The sequence below is a fragment of the Geotrypetes seraphini genome, chromosome 7 (genome assembly GCF_902459505.1).
Source record: "Geotrypetes seraphini chromosome 7, aGeoSer1.1, whole genome shotgun sequence".
NCBI classification, from domain to species: Eukaryota; Metazoa; Chordata; class Amphibia; order Gymnophiona; family Dermophiidae; genus Geotrypetes; species Geotrypetes seraphini.
In genome coordinates, this window is record NC_047090.1 from 136613370 (window position 1) to 136638929 (window position 25560).

Sequence of the window (25560 nt, forward strand, 5' to 3'; positions counted from 1 at the left end):
GTTTAAACATTGCATGAATATACAGTCTCGTGCTACATAAAAATTGATCCTTATTTGACTATATAATAATAATAATTTTATTCTTATATACCGCCATACCCGGAGAGTTCTAGGCGGTTTACATCAGTTACAGTAGTATCTGCATTGGCACGCAGATTTACAAACAGTTTGAACAATTTTAAACAATTTATCAGCAATACACAATTTATCAGATAAAAACAAATGTTAAAGCAGGGTTTACAGCATTTTATCATGTAAAGACAATTTATCCGATATAAATAGTTTATCGGATATAAGCAGTGTTAATCGAACTTAACAGAGGATGACTGGCGGAGGGGAGAGAGGGGAGCAGTTAAGGGGAGGAGAAGGGCGGGGGAGGGTAGGGGGGCGTGTAGTAATGTAAGCGGGGGGGGGGGTTGTTAGGGGTCTTGTTTGCCGAATAGGTAGGTTTTGAGTGATTTTCTGAAGCCGAGGTAAGTGGGGGCCTCGAGTATCATTTGTGCAAGCCATGGGTTGAGCTTAGCTGCTTGGAAGGCGAAGGTTTTGTCTAGGAATCTTTTAAGATGGCAGAGTTTTAGAGACGGGAAGGCGAACAACTGAATTCTACGGGATTTCTTGTTTGTGTTGTAGAGGCTAAAGTGAGAATTGATATAACTTGGTGTTGAACCATTTATCGATTTGTAGCAGAAGCATGTGAATTTAAAGAGGACTCTAGATTCAAATGGCAGCCAGTGAAGTTGGTGGTAGAAGGGGGTGACGTGTTCCCATTTCTTTAGGCCGAAGATGAGACGCACCGCAGTATTTTGGATTATTTTTAGTCTCATGGTGGTTTTCTTTGTGGCGTTGAGGTAAATGATGTTGCAGTAGTCAAGGATGCTGAGGATGGAGGATTGTACAAGTAGACGAAAAGAGGTGTCGTCAAAGTATTTTTTTATGGTGCGGAGTTTCCACAGTATGGAGAAGCTTTTCCTGACCATGAGATCGGTGTGGTTTTCTAAGGATAGATTTTTGTCCAGAGTGACTCCCAGTATCTTTAGGGTGGGTTCGAGGGGGAAAGTTTGTCCTTTTAGTTGAATTGAAGTGTCCTTGATTTTGTCCTTGGGGGTGGCTAGGAAGAATTTTGATTTGTCGGGATTGAGTTTCAGTCTGAAAGATAACATCCAGAGTTCGATCTGGTTGAGAATGTTTGTAATGTAGTTGAGTCGTTCTTGTGAGAAATTGGTTAGTGGGATGGCTATTGTGATGTCATCTGCATAGATGAAAGATTTAAGTTTGAGGTTGTGTAGAAGGTTCCCTAGGGAGGCCAGGTAGATATTGAACAGGGTGGGTGACAGGGGGGAGCCCTGAGGGACCCCGCAGGTATTGTCCCATCTATATGAGAACAAGTTGTTCTTGAGCACCGTGTAGGATGTAACTGAAATGTATCTTAAATAGACAAATATCCTTTAGATTCTCCCTAAATAGCATTAAATATTTATATTGGTTTTGCATCTAACTGACAAAACAACAAAATCCAAATAGCACCAAAAGGTTCCACAAAGGAAAAGAAGCAGTAAAATAACAAGATTGTGGAACAGATCAGATGTACCAGTTTGTGTCCAAAAAACTTGAAAAAACAATCTACAAAGTATATATACAGTCGCAAGTGACCCACAGGATAAAAACCAAATATATAAAATCCAAATGATTTGGCATGGGCTGTATTTCAGCAAAATAAAAATGCCTTACTCATGTCTTAGGTACTAAAAGACGTAAAGAGAAAAGATTAAGAAATATATTTAAAAATTACAAAGAATAAGTGATAGTGCACATGTAATAAAATGTGTGAATGATACATTGCTGTGTGATATGAAATGATGAAGACAATGATGGGTTTTTGCCAGGTATTTGTGACCTGGATTGTCTATTGTGAAGAGTAGATACTGGGTTAGATGGACCATGGTCTGACCCAGTAAGGCTGCTATTAAGTTATGACACTAGGCTCTCAGACCCAAGTTATTTTAATTAACTTGGAAGTTGTCCTGTAATCTAACAGTTCTGACTCCTGTCTCTTGACTAATCAAATCAAATCTGGTCACAAACATTTTATGCCAAATTCCACACTCAGACTGGATGCATCTGTTGAGGAAAGTTGGAATGAGATGTCCATGTAGACTTATTTTCACACAGGGCCTTTGGTGTATTCTGGATAAACCAAACAAACATTTAGAGTGATGGGTGACCTAGATTGCTCTAAACTTGGCCTTTTTGGAGATCTGTTGGCATTAAAACTTAGTCACAACAATTGATTAGTTACACACTCCTACTTGTGTAGGGTCTAGGCCTTCTGATGAATGATTGTCATGTTTGTTTAAAACCTGATATACTGCCATATCTGGGGCTCAGGTCACAGTGGCTAACATGGAAAAGAATGCCATAAAATGATGGGATAGAATCACTTATACTACATCACACAGGGAGAGAGACTATATTAAGAATAGTAGCAAATTAGAGTATCCAAGTGAGACGAGCAGCATTCCTCATCCAGTGTCCCCGAGTCCAAAGGCCCAAGTCAGAAAAAATTTTTAATAGAATTTTAAATGTTGGAAATAAAACTTCAAATCTTGAAGGGGGGGGGGAGTCATTCTACAGTTTCTGGTGGATTCATGGTCTTTTTGGAGGTAGCAGTACAAGTCAGTATGTGCAAAATCTAAGCACTTGGGATAGGAGTGTAGGAATAAAAATGACATGTGCCTTGGTGGATTTTTATGGGCAATCCACCATTTTGAATCAAATAACGCAAATGAACTGGTAACAATGGAGCTTAATCAGTAAAGGGGAGAGATATCATACTTCTGGGCTTTTCACAATAGGCAGCTGAGTTTTGAAGAGTTTGCAGGTGACAAAGCTAAACTTGAAGATTCTGGAATAAAGCCACATTGCAATCAAACCTAGATATTAGAAAAGCATGAATTAAGGTATGCAAGGAAGCAAAAATTCTAGATTTCAAACCAATTGGAGCATCCTTAACTATAGGAAACCTAATTTGGGAGACTTGCTTTTCAAATGTGAGTTTGGCATTAACCTAAAGCTACAAGAGTAGCTCTTCAGCAGAGGAAGCAAGAGATTTTCCACTAATGGACACCCGTGATGGATCTCCTTGCACCCCCCTCTGGACAGGAAGATTAAAAATCTGTTCAGGGAAAGGACTTGGGGGGGGGGGGGGGAAGAGAGGGAGAACTGGCCGATTTTACTGTTAAATGTGCAGATATTTTGCATAAGCTGTGATATATTGTGTTATGCACCCTTTATGGGTTTTCAATCAAATCTAGTTGCCCTGAAATCAAAGCATGAAGGAATTGGATAGTGGGAGTGCCCTAGAGGTGGTTTATTTAGATTTTAGCAAAGTCTTTGACAGTGTTCCACACAGGTATCTAAAATACATTTGAGTTCCTCAGGATAGACCCCAAAGTGACAGATTGGGTCAGGAACTGGTTGAGTGGAAGGTGATAGAGGATAGTGGTCAATGGAGATCACTCTGAGGAAAGGGATGTTACAAGTGGTGTGCCTCAAGGTTCAGTTGGGCCTGTTTAACATTTTTTTTGTGATTATTGCTGAAGGGCTGTCTGGTAAGGTATGCCTTTTTGCAGATAACAAAATCAGCAATAAGACATCCCTGATGATGTAGGTAACATAGGGAAGGACCTAGTAAAGCTTGAGGAATGGTCTGAAGTTAGCAGCTAAGATTTAATGCTAAGAAACACAATATTGTGCATTTGGTCTGAAAAAAACCTGAGGGAACAGTTTAGGGGGTGAAGAACTTGTGTGCATGAAACAGGAGTGGGTATTGGGTGTGATGTGGTGGTCTTAAGGTGACCAAACAGGTTGAAAACACAATGGCGAAAGCTAGCAGGATTCTTGGGTGCATAGGGAGAATGGCCAGTAAGAAAAGTATTGATGCCCCTGTATAAGACTTTGAGACCTCATTTAGAATATTGTGTACAAGTCTGAGGACTGCATCTTCAAAAAGATAAGTACACAGGATGGAGTTGGAAGTCTCAGATCTCGGTATGTATACAAGTTCCTGGAGGAAAAGTCTTGTTATTGAGACAGACATGGGGGAAGCCATTGTTTGCCCCGGATCAGTAACATGGAATGTTGCTACTATTTCTATTTCTGTCAGGTACTGGTGACCTGGTTAGCCTACCATGAAGACAGGCTAGATTAGGGCTGCCCAAGTCAGATCTTAGAGATCTACTGGCAAGCCAGGTTTTCAGGATATCCACAATGAATATGCATGAGAGAGATTTGCATGCCAAGAAGTCAGTGCAGACAAATCTCTCGCATACATATTCATTGTGGATATCCTGAAAACCTGCCTTGCCAGTAGATCTTGAGGACTGGACTTGGGCAACCCTGGGCTAGATGGTCAATTGGTCTGATCCAGTAAGGCTATTCTTATGTACTTTGGAGAGGGGAGATATGGTAGACATGTTTAAATACCTACATAGCATAAATACACATGAGGCAAATCTCAATTGAAAAACTCCAGAAGGCATGGGATAAAGTTTAGAGGTGATGGGTTCAAGGATATGCTTTTTTACAGAAAGGGTGGTAGATACATGGTGGAGTCTTAAGTGAGACACTGTCTGAATTCACGAAAGCATGGACAAGAATGTGGGATCTTAGAGTATGCAATAGTGAAGTTTCTCATCTTCAAGCCAAGTACCCCCTAAGTCTAAAATATCAACAGAGTACCTCTGCCCAAGCCCCTGACCCCACCCCCATAATAGTACTCATCGTAATACAATTTCTTCCTTAATTTTTCATATATTAACAATGCATAATGGTAAACACACAGCACACTGTATGCAGAGAATGTTAAATTTCTGATGGGCAGTGGGAGGGTAGCAGAAGAGAGGGCTCCAACCTGGAGTTAGCTTGGTGTTGCCTGGACTGTGGGGCCACCCCAGCTGACCTGGAAGGCTTCCCTCAGTCCGGGCAACACCAAGCTAATTCCAGTGATGAAGAGCCCTCTGTCTTCTGCCCCCTCCTGCTGCCTGTCGGGAGTCCAGAGTCTATACAAGGCTAAACACTGGCACTAGCTTAACTGATGCAGAGCCTTTGAGTCTATCGCTTGTGAGGCCTTGTTGGTACCGCCCCTCCGATGCAAATGTGTCAAAAGTGGGTGGAGCTGACAGGGCCTTCCTGAGCACATGGATGTGAAGGCTCTTCGGCAGAGGGAGGTATGCTGCTGGAGGAAGTGAGTGGGAGACCCATACTGCGTGTTGAGAAACACTGCAATGGTGGATGCTGTGATGGGCCATCTGGCCTTTATCTGCTGTCATGTTTGTTTCTAGGTGGTGTTTAAGGACAACAGGCTCATTCTCACAACCTGCCCACCTCCCCTAATTGGCTTCTTAGCTTTGGAACTGAAGTGTAGGTCCCACAAGCTGACTTTGGGCAGGAAGGCACTGGCACGCTTTACAGGCACTGACATAAATTTAAAGTGATGGTGCACTTGGTAGTGTCCATATTGGGTTCTAGGGATAACATCACTAACCTGCAAGACTATATTCTTGCTGTCCTCAGAATACCTGCTACAGTAAGTATATTTTGAGAAGAATGCTATATCAGCGTTTTGATGTCTACAATAAGAGATGATCAACAAGGTGAATGTTCTAGAAATCAATACTGCTTTTGTCTTGGTCCAGGTAACTCTTTTGATAAGTGGTGACATTGAGTAAAGTGGTCTCATGTTGAAATCCTGTCTGGTAGGAATGTAACCCAAATATATACTAGGAATAATAGCTTGTAGATTCTAGTGTATTGAACTATAAGTAGACCACATAATATACCAGGTTTGTTATAAACCTACACCACTAACAGAAGTCACTTATTGTGCTCAGAGAACCGCTTTTTTTTTTTTTTTAATTTTTATTTATTAAATTTTGCATTCTTACAATAATTGATTATACATTATCTTCAATCAATACATGAAAATTGTGATTACAAATAGTTCATCTTATCATATAGTATATAACCCTCCCCTTTTTTCATTTCTTAATTCCATATAATATACATTCCCCTCCCCATTCTAATATAACTATTACTAATGTGCTATGAAATCTGATCATTGGAATAATGAGTCAATGGTTCCCAAATTTTCTTAATTATTAATATTTCTCTGTTGTAATGCTATTGTTTTTTTCCATTTTGTATATATGACAGACTGAATTCCACCAAAATGTAAAATTTAATTTGGTATAGTCCTTCCAATTTTGAGTTATTTGTTGCATGGCGACCCCTGTCAATATTAATAATAGTTTGTTATTGTTTGCTGAAATCGGACTCTGAGTTCTCATTGCTGTACCAAATAGTATAGTATCATATGAGAGTCTTACATGATTTTCTAGTAATTCATTAATTTGGGGCCAAATTAGTTTCCAAAATGCATTTATACAGGGACAAAAAAAAATTAAGTGGTCTAATGTCCCAACTTCTACTCTGCAATGCCAGCATCTATTAGATCTAGTACTATCTATTTTTTGTAAACGCGTAGGGGTCCATAAAGTTCTATGTAACAAAAACATCCAAGTTTGACTCATAGATGCTGACTTTGTAGATCTTAATCTCCAGGACCAAAATCGTGGCCATTGAGACTCAGAAATTGTCTGACCAATCTCAATACTCCAAATATCCCTAAGTCCAGTTTTCTTTTTTTTATTTAGAAATCCATATAACAATTTATACCATTTTGCGGCTTGGTGACCCAAAAAATCTGCCTGGAAACATAGAACCTGCAGACTATATTGGGTGTTAAGATCTTTCTATTCAGGGAACCCTGCCTGAATAGCTTGCTTCAATTGCATGCATTTAAAATATTGTGTTTTATTTAATCCAAATTTATGTTGCAATTGTGAAAAACTAAGCATTGATCCTTCTGAAATAACATCATTCAATGTTCGTATACCTGCAATTATCCATTGTTTCCAGACAATTTTGTATCCGCCAATCTTGATCCTGGAGTTTACCCAAATAGATTGATTTAAAGATTTAGCAATTGGCTCTGGTGATAGATTACTAATATCTTAATGTCTTCCAAGTATCTAATAGAATTCTGTTATCCTTATATCGTCTAGGCATTTTTATACTAATTAGATGTTCTAAATGTAATGGGAACAGGAGCCGCCATTCTAAATATAGCCAATCTGGTACATTCTCCATGAGATCTGGGAGGATCCAATACATACCCTGTCTTAGAATATAGGCTTGATGGTACCTATAAAAATTTGGGAAATGTACCCCTCCCTCCACAATTGGTCTTTGTAAAGATACTAAAGCAATTCTGGGTCTTTTCCCAAACCAAACAAATTTTGTAAGAATATTGTTTAACTTTTTATAAAATGACCCCTGAAAAAATATTGGTATCATACTCATTTGATAACAAACCACAGGCAATATCATCATTTTAATTGTTTGAACTCTTCCCCACCAAGAAAGATGTAAAGGATTCCATTGCTCACACATTTCTGTTATTTTTTTTAATAAAAGTTTTTCATTTTCTTTGACTGTATCTTCAATTGTATTTTTGATAATAATTCCTAAATATTTTAACCCGTCCTCTTTCCAAATAAATGAATATGAATCAAATAATCCTTTGTTACAGTGAACATTAATTGGAAGAATTTCCGATTTACTCCAATTAATTTTATAACCAGAAAATTTTCCAAATTTCTCTAGAAGATTAAGTAAACTTGGAACAGTATTCCCCGGTTCTCTTAAATATAATAATATATCATCTGCATATGCAGAAAGTTTAAATTCCCAGTAAGAAAATGGGATTCCCTTTATCTCCTTAGTTTGATTAATTGCGATTAATAAGGGTTCTAAAACAACATCAAAAAGTAAGGGAGACAAAGGACATCCTTGTCTAACTCCCCTACGCAAGTTAAATCTATCTGATAAATTGTTATTAATATATAATCTTGCACCAGGAGAGCTATACAATGTCTGAATCATTTTAATAAAACCGGGGCCTATTCCAAACCATTCCAGGGCTTGATACATATAACTCCATTCCACTCTATCAAAAGCTTTTTCTGCATCTAAAGATACCATAAAAGCTGGCTCATTCATATTTTTCGCTAAATTTAAAGAGTGAAATGCTAATCTAGTATTATTTGAGTGTCTTTTAGCAATAAATCCTGTTTGGTGTACTTCAATAATAAAAGGAAGAGCTTTTGCCAATCTTATTGCTAATACTTTAGCAATCAACTTACCATCTACATTTAATAAAGAGATAGGCCTGTAATTTGAAACCAAGGTAGGATCCCTGTTTGGTTTTGGTAAGACAATGATTACCGAATCAGCCATAGTACCTGATATATTCCCATTATTTATTTGGTATTGATATAAATTTAATAGGTATGGTAAGATAATATTTTGAAATGTTTTGTAAAATTCAACAGTATAACCATCACCACCCGGAGCGGATCCAACTCTAAGAGACTTCAATGCTGATTCTATTTCTTTTAAAGATATAGGATCTTCTAAACTTCGTTTTATATGATCCGGAACATTTGGTCCAATAAATGAATTTAAGAAATTTAATCCATCTTGTTCTTTATTTTCATAAGATTCAGAAGAATATAAATCTTTATAAAAATCAAGAAACTGTATTAAAATATCTTTGGTGTTAGTGTGTATTGCCTTGTGTATCTTTAATTGCAATAATCTTAGATTTCCTTTTTTTTGCTTTAAGAAAATTTGCTAATCTTCCAGCTTTGTTTGAATTACCATAGTACTGAACTTGCTTATAGAAGATATCTTTCCTCACAAATTGAGAAGAAATCTCATATTTCGCTTTTACTTTTAATAAATTTTGTAATGTAATATGTTCCCATTTCTCAATTAATTTATTTTCTAATATTTTAATTTGTTTTTCCAAATCAACATATTGAGTTTTTTAATAAATGCTGAATATGAAATAATATTTCCTCTTATTGTGGCTTTAAACGCGTCCCACAAAATCTCAGCATTAATATTGTCCGAATTATTACTTTGAAAAAATTCATTCATCTTTAATTTAAGATCTTCCAAAAACTTCGAATCTGCAAGTAAAGCATTATCAAATCTCCAAATTGGATTAAAATGTACTATGTCATTATTCTGAAAGTCAATCCACACACCAGCATGGTCTGAAATTACAATGGGATCAATAACTGCATTCATCACACGCTGCGCTATATTATTAGACACGAATATATAATCAATTCATGAGAAAGATTTGTGGACCTGAGAACAAAAAGAGAATTCCTGATCATTAAAATGAAGAATACACCATATCAACTAAATTACAAGATTGAACCAAATTATCTAAACCTAACGATTTCATAATTCTACTTGGTCTCTTATCCAAAATCGGATCCATTACAGCATTGAAATCCCCTGCTACGACTAAATTAGAAGCAGCCAGTGGTAACGGTAATTGTTGAACTTGTTTGAAAAACTCCATTTGATTCGAATTAGGAGCATATAAATTAAATAAATCCAGGGTTGTATTTCCCAGAATCATTTTGATATGCACCCATCTTCCTAAAGGATCATAATTTATTAATTTGAAATCAGCATTGCACTTTCTATTTATCAGAACAGCAACCCCAGCTTTTTTCCCCACTGCAGGTGCAAAGAAACATTTAGAAATCCAACCCCCAGATAACTTCTTAGATTCAATCTCAGAAAGGTGCGTCTCGAATAAAATATATCCGCATTTTGCTTCTTAAGGAACATTAGTACTTTCTTTCTCTTAATAGGATGATTTAAACCATTGACATTAATAGAATAAATTTTTATATCCATCTATTTTATAATTAAATTTTGGCAAATATTTCTATAATAATAAACATGACCAGACCTCAGCATATTTATTAGATATATTTCCTTCACCCATTCCCCCCATCCCTTCCCCCCCAGAAAATAAAATTATAAAGAGACAATTAAGAGGACCGCTTTTAAATAGAGACCCTATGGTGAGCCAAGACTAGCCCATCACCTAAAATGGCTAGTTTCTCAATCACTGCACAAGTGCTCCTTTGGTGTTCTTATCTAGTCACACAGTGTCTTTACTTTAATCTCTTAAAAAAAAAAAAAAAAAGAAAACTAACTTGGTGAAGACTTTGGTAAAACAATATTCAATGTGTCTGGGGTCTTGACACATTTTCGCTAACTGCTTCAGAGAACCCTAACTTTCACAGGCACTCTAGCTAGCTCTTGCCCACACCGCCTCTAAAACAGAAAAGTAAAGAATAAATAATTGATATTTAAACATCCTTTTGAAAAGGTAACGCTACTTAATACAATACTCATGACAAACTTATTTATTCTTTACTTTTCTGTTTTAGAGACTGGGCGGGCAAGAGCTAGAGTGGGCTAGTCTTGCTCACTGTACAGTCTATTTTATTTATTTATTATTTAAAAGCAGTTCTTTAAGCACAATAAGTGATTTCTGTTGGTGGTGTAGGTTTATAACAAACCTGGTGTATTATGTGGTATCTACTGGTAGGAATGTGAAACATTAAACATATTCAGTCTGTCCAAGATGATATGGGGCATTATGTGATATAACACATGCATATGTTAATCTTGATCTGTCCTTTGTTTTCAGGGCATAGACTGTAGAAATCTGGTTCCCCCCCCCCCCCCCCCCTTTCCAATTACTGGAGCAACTGTCTAAACACCACTAAGTCTGTTTTGCTGTCAGGTTTTTGCTACTTGTCACTGGAAAAGTTAATCTGTAACAATTGCTGAAAACGGTAGGATGTAAATCCTCTGGGCTACCTACCTCCCACCAGAGTTGCTGTCTTATAAATTTACAGCTTCTGTTTAGGATAGTAAAAAACTGAATTGGTTTTTCATATAATTCAATCAGTGCAGAAAATCTCATCTGCATGTAGTCCTTTGGCTCTAAACTGTCAGGTTTTTTTTAGCAAGTTATATACTGTTACTCAAATGAAGACTTGTGCTGCTGTCATTAAATGCCTGTGTAAGGTAAGCAATGTTTACACAATGCATATCCTTGATCTCTATCCAATAAAGACTAGTATCGCATATGATCTAAGTCTTGAATCTATCTGTACTGGTTAAATTTAACTGCGCCTGTTGAAGCTAACAACTATAGTAACCTAAGGAATAATATTCAGAGTCTGCAAGCATCATGCCAAATATATATTTAATTTTCAGATAAGACACTTGGAACCCTTTTTGAATCCTATTACCAATGTATAAGAACAAAAATAACTAAGCTGATAGGACTTCAGCTAGTGTTGACTTGATGGACTACTGTTGTATGAGTTAATTTAGGTTCTATCTAACTTTTTTTATTCTCCTTTTTAAATTTAACCAGGGCACCACTGCATTTGGGTTTTCTATTTGCCAGTCTCATCTTCCTAGTGATGAATTTAACTTGTGCAATGTTGGTGCACAGTGATGTGCCAGAAGATCATCTACGATGGACCATGTTGGCTGGAGTCCTAGTCAATGATGGCCTCTTCTTTGCTTGTGCCATTTCATTGGCTGGTTGTGTCTTCAAAATTGCAAAAATGTCTTCAGCAAATGTCTACCTCGAATCAAAGGTAAATACTTAAATTCATTAATTTCAAAACTATTCTAGACATCTAATATTTAGATATACCTTCTGTTTATAGTCTTTTACATAAGTCTGAAATTTGTTGCTATGAATGTCTATGCAAATGTAAAGGGTAAAGAGGATGGGATCTGAGATGCTGCTTTTTTCTGTGTGGATGCAATCCAAAAGCAGTTTTTAGACGGGTACTTATTTTGTAACTGGGGTACTGAAGTATTGATGACTTGCCCAAAGTCACAAGGAGCTGTAGTAGGAACTGAACTCGCAACCTCAGGGTGTTGAGGCAGCTGCTTTAAAGTCACTAATAAGAGCAGCTATAGCCACTAGACAGGAACAGAGAGCAAACACTGAAAATCGATCAGGGTCTGCCACACTTCCATCCTTTATTTGCATTAGTCTTCTGCAGTCCTGCTTCTGGCACTTCTGCTGTGAACACAGAACAGAAATATTTAAACAATTCAGCCTTATCTTTATCAGCTTCTACATCTCTCCCCTTCACTTTTGAGTCTCACAATGCTACTTTTGCACTTCTATCGCTAATATATCTAAAAAAGCTTTGATCCAGACTCTTGTTTCCCATACTTTGAGCATTAGTATATACTGCTTTCCAAACATTGCCCCTTTTCTATTTGTGTAGAGGTATTTAGTGATTCATCTGAGGGTTTTGATCACCCTGCTTCAACAATTCTAATTTAAAGCCCTCTTCAGTAGGTTAGCCAGTCTGCTGCTGAAGACGCATCTTCCTTTTGATGCAGATCATCCCATGGTCTAGGAAGCTGAAACGCTCTCGATGACCCTATCTACACAGACACACATTCATCCCCAGGATGCAAGCTTCTCTGCCCAGGCCTTTACCCTCGACAGGGAGGATCAACAAACATACCACCTGTACAGCACCACCTCTCCTAGAGCCACAAAGTCACAGTTGATACATTCAAAGGGTATCTAGCAGTAACATTTAGTGCCAACATGGATGAATCTCAGCAAGCTTTCCATAACATCTTCAATTTTGCACCAGGCAGACATCATGCCTCCCGGGACCTCATGTCTGGTCTGCAGATGGATGCCTCTACTCTCAGAAGGGCATTGCCACCCACCAGCACCTTACACCTCCTAGTGGTCACAGATCTAGCAACTTTGGGGACTTCAAGCTTTGGTCCTTCCTCTCCCTGGGATGTTCCATCTCCTCTACTTCCAGAGCTCCATACCAGTTCAGTTAAAGTGCAGGTGGAGTCAATATCAGTTCTGCAGGGTCCCATAATCTAAATCCAGCTGTCCTTCCTCAGCATGGCCTCTTCTCCACTACTGAAAATAAAGCACTAAAAAGACGTTCCTCATCTATCTGTGCCCTAATCTGATCTTATCTTATCCCAGGACAAGCAGGCAGCATATTCCCACACATGGGTGACGTCACCGACGGAGCCCCGCAGCGGACAGCCTCGAAAGCATCTTGCTTGAAGATCTCGAGCTTTCGATTGCTGCATCGCGCATGCGCGCGTGCCTTCCCGCCCAAACTAGGGGGCGCATCTCCTGAGAGGATCCTCAGTTCAACGTTTTCCGCGGAGCCGAGAAGACTTGTCGACTTGGTTCCCGTAGCGTTGTGCCTTCTCTTCACCGCGGCTGAGTACTTTTTATTGTTTTCGGTCGCTGTGTTCCTATTCTAATTCTATTTTATTTCTATATATAAAAAAAAACAAAAAAAAAAAACATCTTTTTGTTTTTCTTTAGCGTCGGGTTGGAAGATTGAGGCCTAGGCCTCTCTTCTCCGTTCTCGACACGGACTTTGTCCTATCTATGTCCCGGCCTGTTACCGGGTTTAAAAGGTGTTATCAGTGCGGTAGGACTATTTCCATCACTGATCCACATAGTCGGTGTATGATCTGTCTCGGGTCGACTCATCGCCCTGAAGATTGTCTTCGCTGCCTCACTCTTCAACCTCGTGCTTTTAAACGCCGCTGCGACAGGTTTTTAGAGCTTTTTCCTCGTATGGAGCCTGAAAAAGCTGTGGCCTCGGTCGAGGCATCTGTAAAATCCTCGACTCCGGGTCCAACCTCGAGTACTAAAACCTCGACCTCGCCTCCTCGACAGGCCTCGGCCTCGAAGACCTCCGGGTCCTCGGCCTCGAAGGCCTCGACGATGTCCTCGAAGCCTGGATTGGGGGGTAAGTCTCCTGCTTCCTTTTCAGGTACCATCCCTAAGAAGCCGACCGAGTCTACCTCCATTCAACCTGGGGCCCCAGGTTTGACTCCGTCTTCCAGACCTTCAAAACGTGCTTCCAAGTCCAGGGAATACTCTCGATCGAGGTCGCCCTCCTTGGAACGCACGAGACCTCCTGTGACTCCGAGTCCTTTGGTCTCCGTCCCCATGTTTGAGGATATGCTGAAGTCAATTCTGACTACGCAAATTTCCTCAATAGTGGCTCAGTTGGTACCGGCCTCGACTCTGTCTGCGCAACTCCAGCCTGAGCAAAAATCTGCACCTTCTCGACGATCTCCTCGTCGAAGGTCTCGATCCAGAGTTTCCTCGTCGGATTCCTCATCTGAACATGGGGCTAAACAAGCATTACCTCGATCCAAGCACAGGTCTCGATCTTCGAAGCTTACCTCTACAAAGAGCTCGAAGCATTCTGATCTTACTTCCAAAGCTCATACTACCATTGCCTCTTCAATTTCATCGAGGCATTCGAGGTCGAGGACACCACCTTCGAGGCATTTGTCTCGAGAAAAATCTCCTCTTACTAAGCCTCGTACTCCGCGCACCTCTCCGACTCGGAGCCTTAAGCGGAAACATTCAGCCACTCCTCCTCTGACAGGCAGTGGAGCATCTTCCATCACTTTACATCTTGAATCTGAGCCTGTATCTCAGTATTCACGCGAGGCTTCTCCATCTTTTTCAGTGACACATCGTTCTCGTTCTGTTTCTCCTGAGGAAGCCTCGACCTCGAAGTCTGCTTCCTTTGCTAAATTTGTCTTCGACATGGGGCAGGCTCTTAATATTGATTTACGTTCCGATTCAAAATACACGCCTGAATATCTGGCGGATATGGAACTTTCTCATCCTCCTAAGGAGACCTTACGTCTACCCATGACACCGGTGCTGAAGCAGACGTTTCTACGTAACATGGAGACTCCTTATTCTGTGACAGCTATTCCATCGAAGCTGGAGTCTCGGTATCGTACTGTTCCATGTAAAGGGTTTGAGAAATCTCAACTTTCTCATCAATCTCTAGTGGTGGAATCCTCCCTGAAGAAGGCTCACCCATCTAAGGTGTCTGCAACAGTTCCACCAGGACGCGAAGGGCGAACTATGGACAAGTTTGGGCGCAGACTTTATCAAAATTCTATGATGACAAATAGAATTTTGAATTACAACTATGTCTTTACTTCATATTTTAACCATTTTTTGAAACAGTTGTCATCGTTTTGCCCAGACTGGCCCAAAGAACGCCTTTCTGAATATAAACATATTATTCAATCTCTATCTCAGTTACGTCTATTCATGTTGCAGGCATCTTACGATGCTTTTGAGCTATCCTCCAGAGTCTCGGCATTTGCAGTGGCTATGAGACGCCTTGCATGGCTCAGGATTGTAGATATGGATCCCAATTTACAAGATCGTTTAGCAAACCTGCCGTGTCAAGGTTCTGAGCTCTTTGATGACTCTATTGAAGCAGCTACTAAAAGGCTTTCTGAGCATGAGCGCTCCTTCGCCTCTCTGCTTCGTCCGAAACCAAAACCTTCTGTGACTAGAGCTTACAGACCTCCAGCTCGTCGTTACCCCATGAAGTCCACACCGGCTTTTTCTAGGCCTCCACCTAGACGGCCACAACAACAACGTCCTCAAAAGCCCCAGACACCTGCTCCAACCAAAACAGCTCCGTCTTTTTGACGGTCCAGTGATGAGCATTCCAACCTCTTTACATCCAAATTCCTCCCTACCCATCGGAGGTCGTCTTTCCCTTTTTTCATCTGTCTGGGAAACCATTACATCGGACCTTTGGGTCCTTACGATCATCCGCGAGGGATACTCTCTGCGCCTGCTTCAGGTGCCTCCAGATCACCCTCCAAGAGAGTGTCTTTCCAGTTCCTCGCAACTTCCCCTTCTTCTTCGGGAGGCTCGGGCTCTTCTTCACCTTCGAGCAGTGGAGGAAATTCCTCCTCTCGAACACAACCAGGGGTTTTATTCCAGATACTTCCTGGTTCCAAAGAAGACGGGGGATTTGCGACCTATTCTGGATCTCCGAGCTCTCAACAAATTTCTAGTCAAAGAAAAATTTTGCATGCTCTCTCTCCCGATTCTGTACTCCCTCATGGATCAAGGGGATTGGATGTGCTCACTGGATCTCAAAGAGGCTTATACTCACATTCCTATTCATCCAAACTTTCGCAAATATCTCAGGTTCAAGGTGGGGAACCTTCACCTTCAATACAGGGTTCTTCCATTTGGCTTAGCAACCTCCCCTCGGGTTTTCACCAAGTGTCTGGTTGTGGTAGCCGCGGCCCTTCGAGCCCAGGGATTGCAAGTTTTTCCTTACCTCGACGATTGGCTTATAAAAGCTCCTTCTCTTACAGGGGTTACGCAAGCGACCCTTCAGACTATTTCTTTTCTTCAAAGTCTGGGGTTCCATATCAACTTTCCAAAATCTCAGTTAGTTCCAACTCGATCGATCCAATTTATTGGGGCGGTGTTGGATTCTGTCCGCATGAGAGCTTTTCTTCCTCTCAACCGACAGAATACTCTTTTAAACCTTTGTCATCATGTAGCTTCCCTACCAACTATCAGGGCACGTCAAATGATGGTCCTTCTCGGTCACATGGCATCTACAGTACATGTGACTCCTTTAGCAAGACTACATCTTCACATCCCTCAGTGGACTCTGGCATCCCAATGGCAACAAGCTCTAGATCCACCTTCTCGCCATATAACGGTGACACCTTCTTTAAAGAAGTCTCTCCGCTGGTGGATGCTCTCTTCAAATCTTTCCAGAGGTTTGCTGTTTCACCATCTCCCTCATCAGAAAGTTCTCACAACAGATTCGTCCGAGTACGCATGGGGAGCCCACGTAGATGGTCTCCGTACGCAAGGTTTATGGACGGCCACAGATCGTCGATGTCATATCAATCTGTTGGAACTCAGAGCGATATTTCTTGCTCTCAAAGCTTTCCTTCACATCCTTCACGACCAAGTAGTCCTTGTTCGGACGGACAATCAAGTAGCAATGTATTATGTCAACAAACAGGGCGGGACGGGTTCCCATCCTCTGTGTCAGGAAGCTCTGAAGTTGTGGCATTGGGCGATTTCACACAACATCTTTCTTCGAGCCGTTTATATTCAGGGTATTCAGAATTGCCTTGCAGACAAATTGAGTCGTCTGCTTCAACCTCACGAATGGACGATCAACTCCCCCACACTTCGTCAAGTATTCAATCGATGGGGGACTCCTCGGGTGGATCTGTTTGCGTCACCCAACAACTTCAAACTTCCACTGTTTTGTTCCCGCATCTTCTCCCCTCTTCGTCTCGAGGCGGATGCTTTTCTACTAGACTGGAGGAATCAGTTCCTTTACGCCTTTCCTCCTTTTCCTCTGATTCTCAAAACTCTTGTCAAGTTGAAGTCGGATCATGCCACAATGATTCTCATAGCACCTCGGTGGCCCCGACAACATTGGTTCTCTCTTCTTCTGCAACTCAGCATCAAGGAACCTCTTCTTCTGCCAGTTTTTTCCTTCTCTGCTCACTCAGAATCAGGGATCCTTACTTCATCCAAACCTGCAGTCTCTTCATTTGACAGCATGGTTCCTTTCTACCTGATGGATTCTGCTGAATTTTCTCAGTCTGTTCAGGATGTATTTCTGGCTTCCAGAAAACCGTCCACTCGTCAATGTTATAGTCAAAAGTGGACCAGATTCTCTTCTTGGTGTTCCACTCATAATCTTCAGCCAACTTCTTCTTCTTTGGCTTCCGTTTTGGATTATTTACTTCATCTATCCCAGTCAGGTCTTCAATCCACATCTATTAGAGTTCATCTTAGTGCAATTGCTGCCTTTCATCAGCCTTTAGAGGGGAAATCACTTTCGGCACACCCTCTAGTTTCTCGTTTTATGAAGGGTCTTTTTAATCTCCATCCACCTGTCAAACCACCTCCTGTGGTATGGGATCTTAATGTGGTCTTGGCTCAATTGATGAAGCCTCCTTTTGAACCTATTGACTTGGCTCATTTTCGATATCTTACTTGGAAAACTGTTTTCTTGATTGCTCTCACTTCAGCTCGTCGAGTTAGTGAGTTACAAGCTTTGGTTTCGGATCCACCTTTTACTGTTTTTCACCATGACAAGGTGGTACTCCGTACACATCCCACATTCTTACCTAAGGTAGTGTCTGATTTTCATATCAATCAATCTATTGTTCTACCGGTATTTTTTCCTAAGCCACATTCTCACCCTGGTGAGACGGTTTTGCATACTTTGGATTGTAAACGTGCGTTGGCTTTCTATCTTCAACGTACTCAACCTCACAGAAATTCTCCTCAACTTTTTATTTCTTTTGATCCAAATAGATTGGGTCATCCCGTCTCGAAGCGTACTATCTCCAACTGGATGGCTGCGTGTATTTCTTTCTGTTATGCTCAGGCTGGTCTTCCTCTACAGAGTCGAGTAACGGGCCATAAAGTCAGGGCTATGGCGGCTTCTGTTGCTTTCCTCAGATCAACTCCTATTGAGGAAATTTGTAAAGCTGCCACTTGGTCCTCGGTTCACACTTTTACTTCTCATTATTGTCTGGATACTTTATCCAGGAGGGATGGCCATTTTGGCCAATCTGTTTTACAGAATCTTTTTTCTTAAATTGCCAACTTCCCTCCTCCCTTTTGATTTAGCTTGGAGGTCACCCATGTGTGGGAATATGCTGCCTGCTTGTCCTGGGATAAAGCACAGTTACTTACCGTAACAGGTGTTATCCAGGGACAGCAGGCAGATATTCCCACAACCCTCCCACCTCCCCTGGTTGGCTTCTTAGCTTGGTATCTGAACTGAGGATCCTCTCAGGAGATGCGCCCCCTAGTTTGGGCGGGAAGGCACGCGCGCATGCGCGATGCAGCAATCGAAAGCTCGAGATCTTCAAGCAAGATGCTTTCGAGGCTGTCCGCTGCGGGGCTCCGTCGGTGACGTCACCCATGTGTGGGAATATCTGCCTGCTGTCCCTGGATAACACCTGTTACGGTAAGTAACTGTGCTTTATGCTCAGAAATGCAACCTAAAATACTAATTAGACAAATGCAACCTAAAATACTAATCTAGACAAACACTTTTTATATAAAACGTAATCTTAAAGGGTACACTATTGCCTAAACTGACTCTGCTGAAAAAGCAGAATATTACTCTAAAAAGTAAGACAATGAAACAACTTACCTTTGCCCAAGTTTGAATGCCAGGAGATAAGATATTCCAAAATGGTAGCTTTTCTTCCCCTTAGCTGATCCTCACTCAGCACCTCTTCAGAAGAAGTTTCCAATTTTTCCCTCCTTTTCAATTTTGATTCTTTACTCTGTCCAGCGTGTTTTTCTTGACTGACTGCTTGTGTTAGTGCTATAACTAGAGTGACAAGGACAAATTTTTCCAAGCCGGTGAGTTCTTTTCCTGTCCCATTCCTGCAAGCTGTCATCTGCACAAGCCTCAAACACTTTAAAATCATAAGTATTCGAGGTTTGTGCAGTTAAGGCAGAGTTTACAGGAATGGGACAGCGACAAAACTTGCAGGGATGGGACGAGGCTTTTCCTTCCTTCCTAGTACAAAATAGATGGCATTGACCTTTTTTTTTTTTTTTTTTATAGTGCTGTTACCACAATGTCTGGCTGTTTTTTCATTGGTTCCATTCTTATCAGTGGGAATAGAAATTTCCTAGGTGATGGTAACTTCACTCTCTAACACTGTTGTGCCAGAGTAAAACCCTGTGAGAATAGTAGTGTTCATATAGCATCTCTCATCCACTAGAAATCTTTTATTGTGCCTTTCTGTGTACTGGTGTACTTTTTTATATCTTCAATATAATGCATTCAGGAAAAACATAAGAATGAGAGAGAATGCCACAGATTTAGTCTTAAAGTGGAGGAAAGACCTCGGTGTCATGTTGGATTTAGTAAGAAAACTCAATCCTCCAGACAAAACAACTTCAAAAAGAATTTTGAAGATGCAGACAAATCCTCGGTCTAGAAAAACTCCACTCTGTATAATAATTCTTTACTTGGAGTAACACCACATAGTAGCTACATAACATCATTCCTTACAAAACTCAAAAGCAAAGAAAAACTTATCTTCCACAAGGTATGTAAGCAGGGTGCAGAAAGGGAGGGTATTAACAAAGGGTCTTAGTGTATCCAGATCCAAACAATACTCTTCAATGGACCCCCCTTCAGCAAACTCCCACTATATTAAGCTTCATCAGGGGAATTTGCTTCAGCTTGAGCTAATCACTTCAATATCAACATGGTTAGGCAACATAGGGGAGTGGAGAACATCCAGGGAAGACAACTATCTCTAAATATCTTCCCCATGAGCAAAACTTGCTGTTAAACAATAAATAAACCCACAATGTATGAATATATTGACTTATTGTTTCTGTCTTGTATAATGGGGTGACCAGTTTTTGTCCTGTTTTTGAAAAGCTTCTAAAAGCTTTCCTTTGCGATAGGGACAATATGCTATACTGTAGAGCTCTTGTTCTTCATGGGCTGCTGCCTGCTCAGAGAAGACGCAGACATTTGTATTTCAGCTAGCCTGCAAAAGATTTCTGGAGCTCAGGGTGTAGCTCACTAGTTGAGTTGCTACCTCTGCACCCAAGAGGTTGAGATCAAATCTTAGTGCTGCTCCTTGTGACTCTGGGCAAGTCGCTTAAATCCTCCAGTGCCCATCACTTTGAATGTCAACATTGAAATGCCAAAGTGACAAAAAGGTGGTATACATTCTTTCCTTCAGTACTTGCTTGCATCCTTGACTTGGTCAGGAGCTTGAGTGCAGGCTGTTGGGATACCAGTGGCATACCAATGGGGTGCTGGGCATGCCAGCTACAATTCGCCTCCCCTTTGTTGCATGGTCAAGGTCAATGGGGGTTGAGGATCAGTCTGACAGTCCAACTGGCAACTCGAAGACTTTGTCAGTGAGACTTGATAGTTTGAGATGGTTTCTTCTCCTGATCCAGCTGCAGTTTTTCCCTTGGCATGTGGTCTGAGTACAGGCTGTGACAGCCTATGAGGAAAATTGGGGAGGGTAGAGTCTGAAATTTGGGTTATACCTGTAAAGGCCCTGCTCCCCTCCCCTAAAATCACTCTTTGGGGATTCCCCAAGTTTGTTTGTTTTTTTGTTTTGTTTTTTTCTTGCATCAAAATGCTAGTGGCAGTCATCTTGGATTTTTTTTTTAACTCCTCAAACTATAGCTCACCTCATTTTCACTCAGGACCATTAGGGATTAAGTTGGGCTTCAATACCCTTGTTTCATGTCAGATTGTGCAAGTTGGCCAGCAGAAGAGCGTCCTTGTGCCACATGTCACAGAGCACATGACAGGGGCAGGAGCTTCAGGCTTAGCTCCTCAGCAGCCTACAAAGACTGGGGAACAGCCAACTGGTGATTCAGAAGAGGTAAAAAATCCATTCATGAGCTCTAGTTTGGTGGTCCCACTTCTCAGTTGGGCACAGAGGCCTCTGAACCCAAGAGAAGACAAGTTACACCATCTCATGGGAAACGGAGAGCTACCCACTGAAGGTTCTACACCGGATTTTGTAAATCTTCTCTGAGAAGCTTATTCAAACTGTAAACATGTGGGGCTGCCAGTTAAGGGCCTGGAACCTATGCACTGCCCCAAGGCACTCCTTCCAAGAGAGCTGCTTACTGGAATTGGATGAGTATTCTGACAGGATGGATGAGGAGTCCAATGCTGCCTTTGCTTTCTCAGAGCGAGGCTTCTCTTTAAGGGAACATCATTGCAGGTGGACAGTCAAGAAGCAGTATCTGCCTTGGAGCAAGGGGATGACCTCTTAGTCCATAGTTTTGTTTAAATGTTTGGCCCTATTGGAGGTCTTAGACCAGAGGTTTCCAAATAGTTGATCGCAATTGACCAGTAGATCACAAAGGCAAAGCGAGTCGATCACTTGCCTTTGATCTTTTTCCCTGCTGCTTCCCCAAACCAGGCCTGGCATGTACAAGCACTGGACTCACAAGACTTCACCTCCGATGTCAATTCAAATGTCTGGGTCAGCTAATTGCTGCCTGGCTGGCCTGGAACTTCCTCCCCAACATTAGAATTGATGTCAGAGGTGAAGTCTTGGGGGCCCAGTGCTTGAACGCACCAGGCCTGGCTCAGGGAAGCAGCAAGGAGAAATCAGCGTGATGGTTTGGGGGGTAGGGAAAGAATCGGGGAAGTGGAGAAATTGTTGTGATGGCTTGGGGGCAGGGGGAGAAAGAAAGGGGGGGGCAGGGACAGAGGAAAAGGCAGGAAGAAAAAAAGGGGGGGAGAGAAAGGCAGAAAAGTATTGGCTTTACAGAAGGAAGTGCAACCAGAGACTCATGAAATCACCAGACAAAAAGGTAGGAAAATTTTATTTTCAATTTAGTGATCAAAATATCTGTTGAGAATTTATATCTGCTGTCTATTTTGCACTATGGCCTCCTTTTACTAAACCGTGATAGTGGTTTTTAGCGCAGGGAGCCTATGAGTGTCAGGAGCTGCGAGGGGCATTCAGCACAGCTCCCTGTGCTAAACAGCTATTGTGGTTTAGTGAAAGGGGAGGAGGTATATCTTTTTGTATAGTTGTTACTGAGGTGACGTTGCATATTTTAAAGTCATCTGCCTTGACCTTGGTAAACACCCCCCCCCCAATACAAATTAACATTTTCTCTGCGTACAGTGTGCTTTGTGGTTTTTAAAAAATTTTATTGTTGGTAGATCATTTTGACTTGGTCAATTTAAAAGTAGCTCGCAAGCCAAAAGTGTGAGCACCCCTGTCTTAGACTCCCTGAAGGAGTTGCAGATATCTGTGCTGCAGACCTCAACCTCATACTGTTCTTCCTGCATGGGGTGAGCTCAGCCCACATCTTTCCCATAGCACCCAAACATGTCTCTTGGTTACAGAGCATTGGGATAACCTTGAGGGTTTTCTTAAAGTTGCCAAGACCAAGGTAAAGCTGTATCCCTTGGCTCAGGAATTTCAGCAAATGTTATCTCAGCCTAAGATGGATTATCTGGTAGCTCAAGTGACCAAGCGCACTTCTTTCCTGAGCATGGACAGTGTAGTTCTTTAAAGATACTTGGGTCCACTAAGTGGACATAATCCTCAAATGGCTTTTTAAACCCTCCACCAAAGTGGTTAAGGCTGCCGCTGCATCCTCCTTTTGTGGCTCAACCCTGTCATTCCAGGCTTCACCAGCAGAACTTGATGGAGGACGAGCCCCCTCACCAGCTAATCTTACCGGGGATGGATTATGTGGTAGATGCTCTATATACAAAAAACTTGTGGAGAGTTTGTCCAAGTTGAAGACTTTTTTATTAGAACAAATAAATACACCTAAATGTCTAGGGTCTGAACCACTGGGAACATATGGACCCAACACTGTCCATGTTTCGACACTATTGTCTTCCTCATGGGTCCCTATAGGTTCTATAAGCAGGCTTGTGGATTAAATAACAATAACCTCTGTGCTTTCTTGTTGTGTAGATGCTTTGACAGTTTTGAGCAAGATTTTGGCCTACAGAATACTCTGGACTAGGCAGTGGACGGGCAAGTCTATCTCCAAGGCCACTCAAAGGCTCCCCTTCAAGGGCCAGATGCTCTTCAGAAAAGGCCTGGATGATCCAATGGCCAGTACAAAAAACAACAACAAACTGCAGATAATGTACAAGATGCAGGCGTTTTATTAATAGAGAAAAGGCAGTAAAATATACAACCTTATTACCAACCAGGGGACCCGACACGGTCCGTGTTTCGGATAACACGCCTTCCTCAGGGGTCCATGGTGGTTAAGGTATGAGACAAACCGCATAAAAGATATCGAACAAACGCCTATATGGAACGGATGTAGACAAGCAAATCCTACACAATGGCCAGTACAGCAGATTGACCAAAATCCCTGCTGGACAGCGGACCCCAAGCACCCAGAGGCTTGAGTCAGTCTTCTTTCAAGGCACAAGGCAGCATGCAGGGGTATCCTTCTCTGAGATTTTATCAAGGATCTAGGCAAAGGTTTTCAGGGAGAGATGGGAGCCAAGGCACTGACTTCTGCTCCACAGCACCTCCTAAATCAGCAATGACTCCAGGCCAGAGGCTGCTTACCAGAAAATAAGGGGTCAGCTCTCGGAGGATTGGGAGGCCTGGACTTGAATATCCTCAGACCGCTGGGTTTTGGATATTATTTAGCAGGGCTACAAGCTGGAATTTGCTTATTTCTTCAGATTTGGTTGGTAACATCTCTGGCAAGCCTGCCAGAGAAAGCAGCCAGGGTGCCATTCACAGTACGAAGGCTGCTGGAAATCCTAAGCCATAGAACCAGTAGCTCCAGAAGACATAGGCTGAGGCAGAGAAGCTCAAATGATTAGAGACCCATCCTGGACCTCAAACATGTCAATGCAGTGCTGAAGATATCACAATTTTGTATGGACACCATCTGCACAGTCATTGCAGCTGTGGAACCTGAGAAATTCTTGGCCTCTCTGGATATGACAGTCATATTTCCACATTCCAATTTTTCCAGAGTGCAGATGGTTCCATGTGCTGGACAACCATTACCGGTTCTGTGCTGTCCTTTGAACTCGCAACAGCTCCAAGGACATTCACCAAAGTTATGGTAGTTACAGCCTACCTCCACAGAGCAGGATGGCAAGTGCATCTATACCTAGACAATCAGTCCCATTGTTTTTGGAATGCCAGAAGGCAGTGGAGATGGTCATTTGAGTGCTACAAGTTTAGAATGGATAACAAATTTTCCTCAAGAGTCATCTGGATCCGACAGTCCCTGGAGTAGCTGGGAGGCACACAAACAAGCTCCGCTCCTGAGTCCAGGATTTGTTTTCAAAGGCATGTCCTCGACTCCATGGCAGTAACTATAGAAGTGGGCCCCCAGGCAAAAGCCCACATGCAACTGCTCAAGGAATCACTGCTGACCCAGTGGCTTCCGCAAAGGGACTCCCTCCAAATGCCACTCCCTTGGACTATGGCTGCCAGAAGCAGGATGAGGTGATGGCTCTGTCCATAGGGAAGGGCATGCCTCTATGGCTGGGGGTGGTCATTGAGGGCTTCCAATCCAGGGAAAGTGGACTCCCTCTCAGTAGAAATAGTCTGTCGACAGGCTGGAGATACAAGCAATACAACTTACATTTAACGATTGCAGCCCATGCTAGAGGGCAAAGCAGTCCAAGCCTTAGGCTACTGCTGCGGCACTGTCAATCGGCAAGGAGACTGTGGCACTCATCCATCAAGAGGCTCACCTTTTCTGCTGAGCACAGTCTCATCTTCAGGTGATCTTGGCAGCCCATGTGGCAAGAGGCTCACCTTTTCTGCTGAGCACAGTCTCATCTTCAGGTGATCTTGGCAGCCCATGTGGCAGGAGTGGACAATATTCAGGCAGATTACCTCAGCAGGCAGACAGTGGGTCCAGGAGAATGGGCGCTATCATTGAGAGCATTCCAGTCTATAGTAAAATGATGGGGTCAGCCAACGTTTGACCTCATAGCAACAGCAAAAAAAAAAAAGAAGGCAAGCCAGTTCTTCAGCTGCAGATCTGAGCCCATAAGCACAGGATTGGATGCTCTATTCCAGCCCTGGCCAGAGACTCTTATTTTACATGTTCCCCCTTGGCCCATGATAGGCTGGGTGATGCACAGAATCGCAAACCATTCAGGTCATGTAGTTAGTAGCACCAGACTGGCCAAGGCACTCATGGTATGCAAACTTGGT

The 25560-nt window shown here is 41.9% G+C and overlaps 1 protein-coding gene across 2 annotated transcripts in view; it reads left to right on the forward strand.

Moving 5' to 3' along the window:
- The window catches only part of GPR137C (G protein-coupled receptor 137C), a 54849-nt gene that overhangs the window by 6830 nt on the left and 22459 nt on the right, over nt 1-25560 (forward strand). For both annotated transcript variants that reach the window (XM_033953017.1, XM_033953016.1), the window contains exon 3: nt 11384-11612. In XM_033953017.1, coding sequence (XP_033808908.1) covers nt 11384-11612 — 229 coding nt within the window. The remainder of the gene's footprint in view (nt 1-11383; nt 11613-25560) is intronic.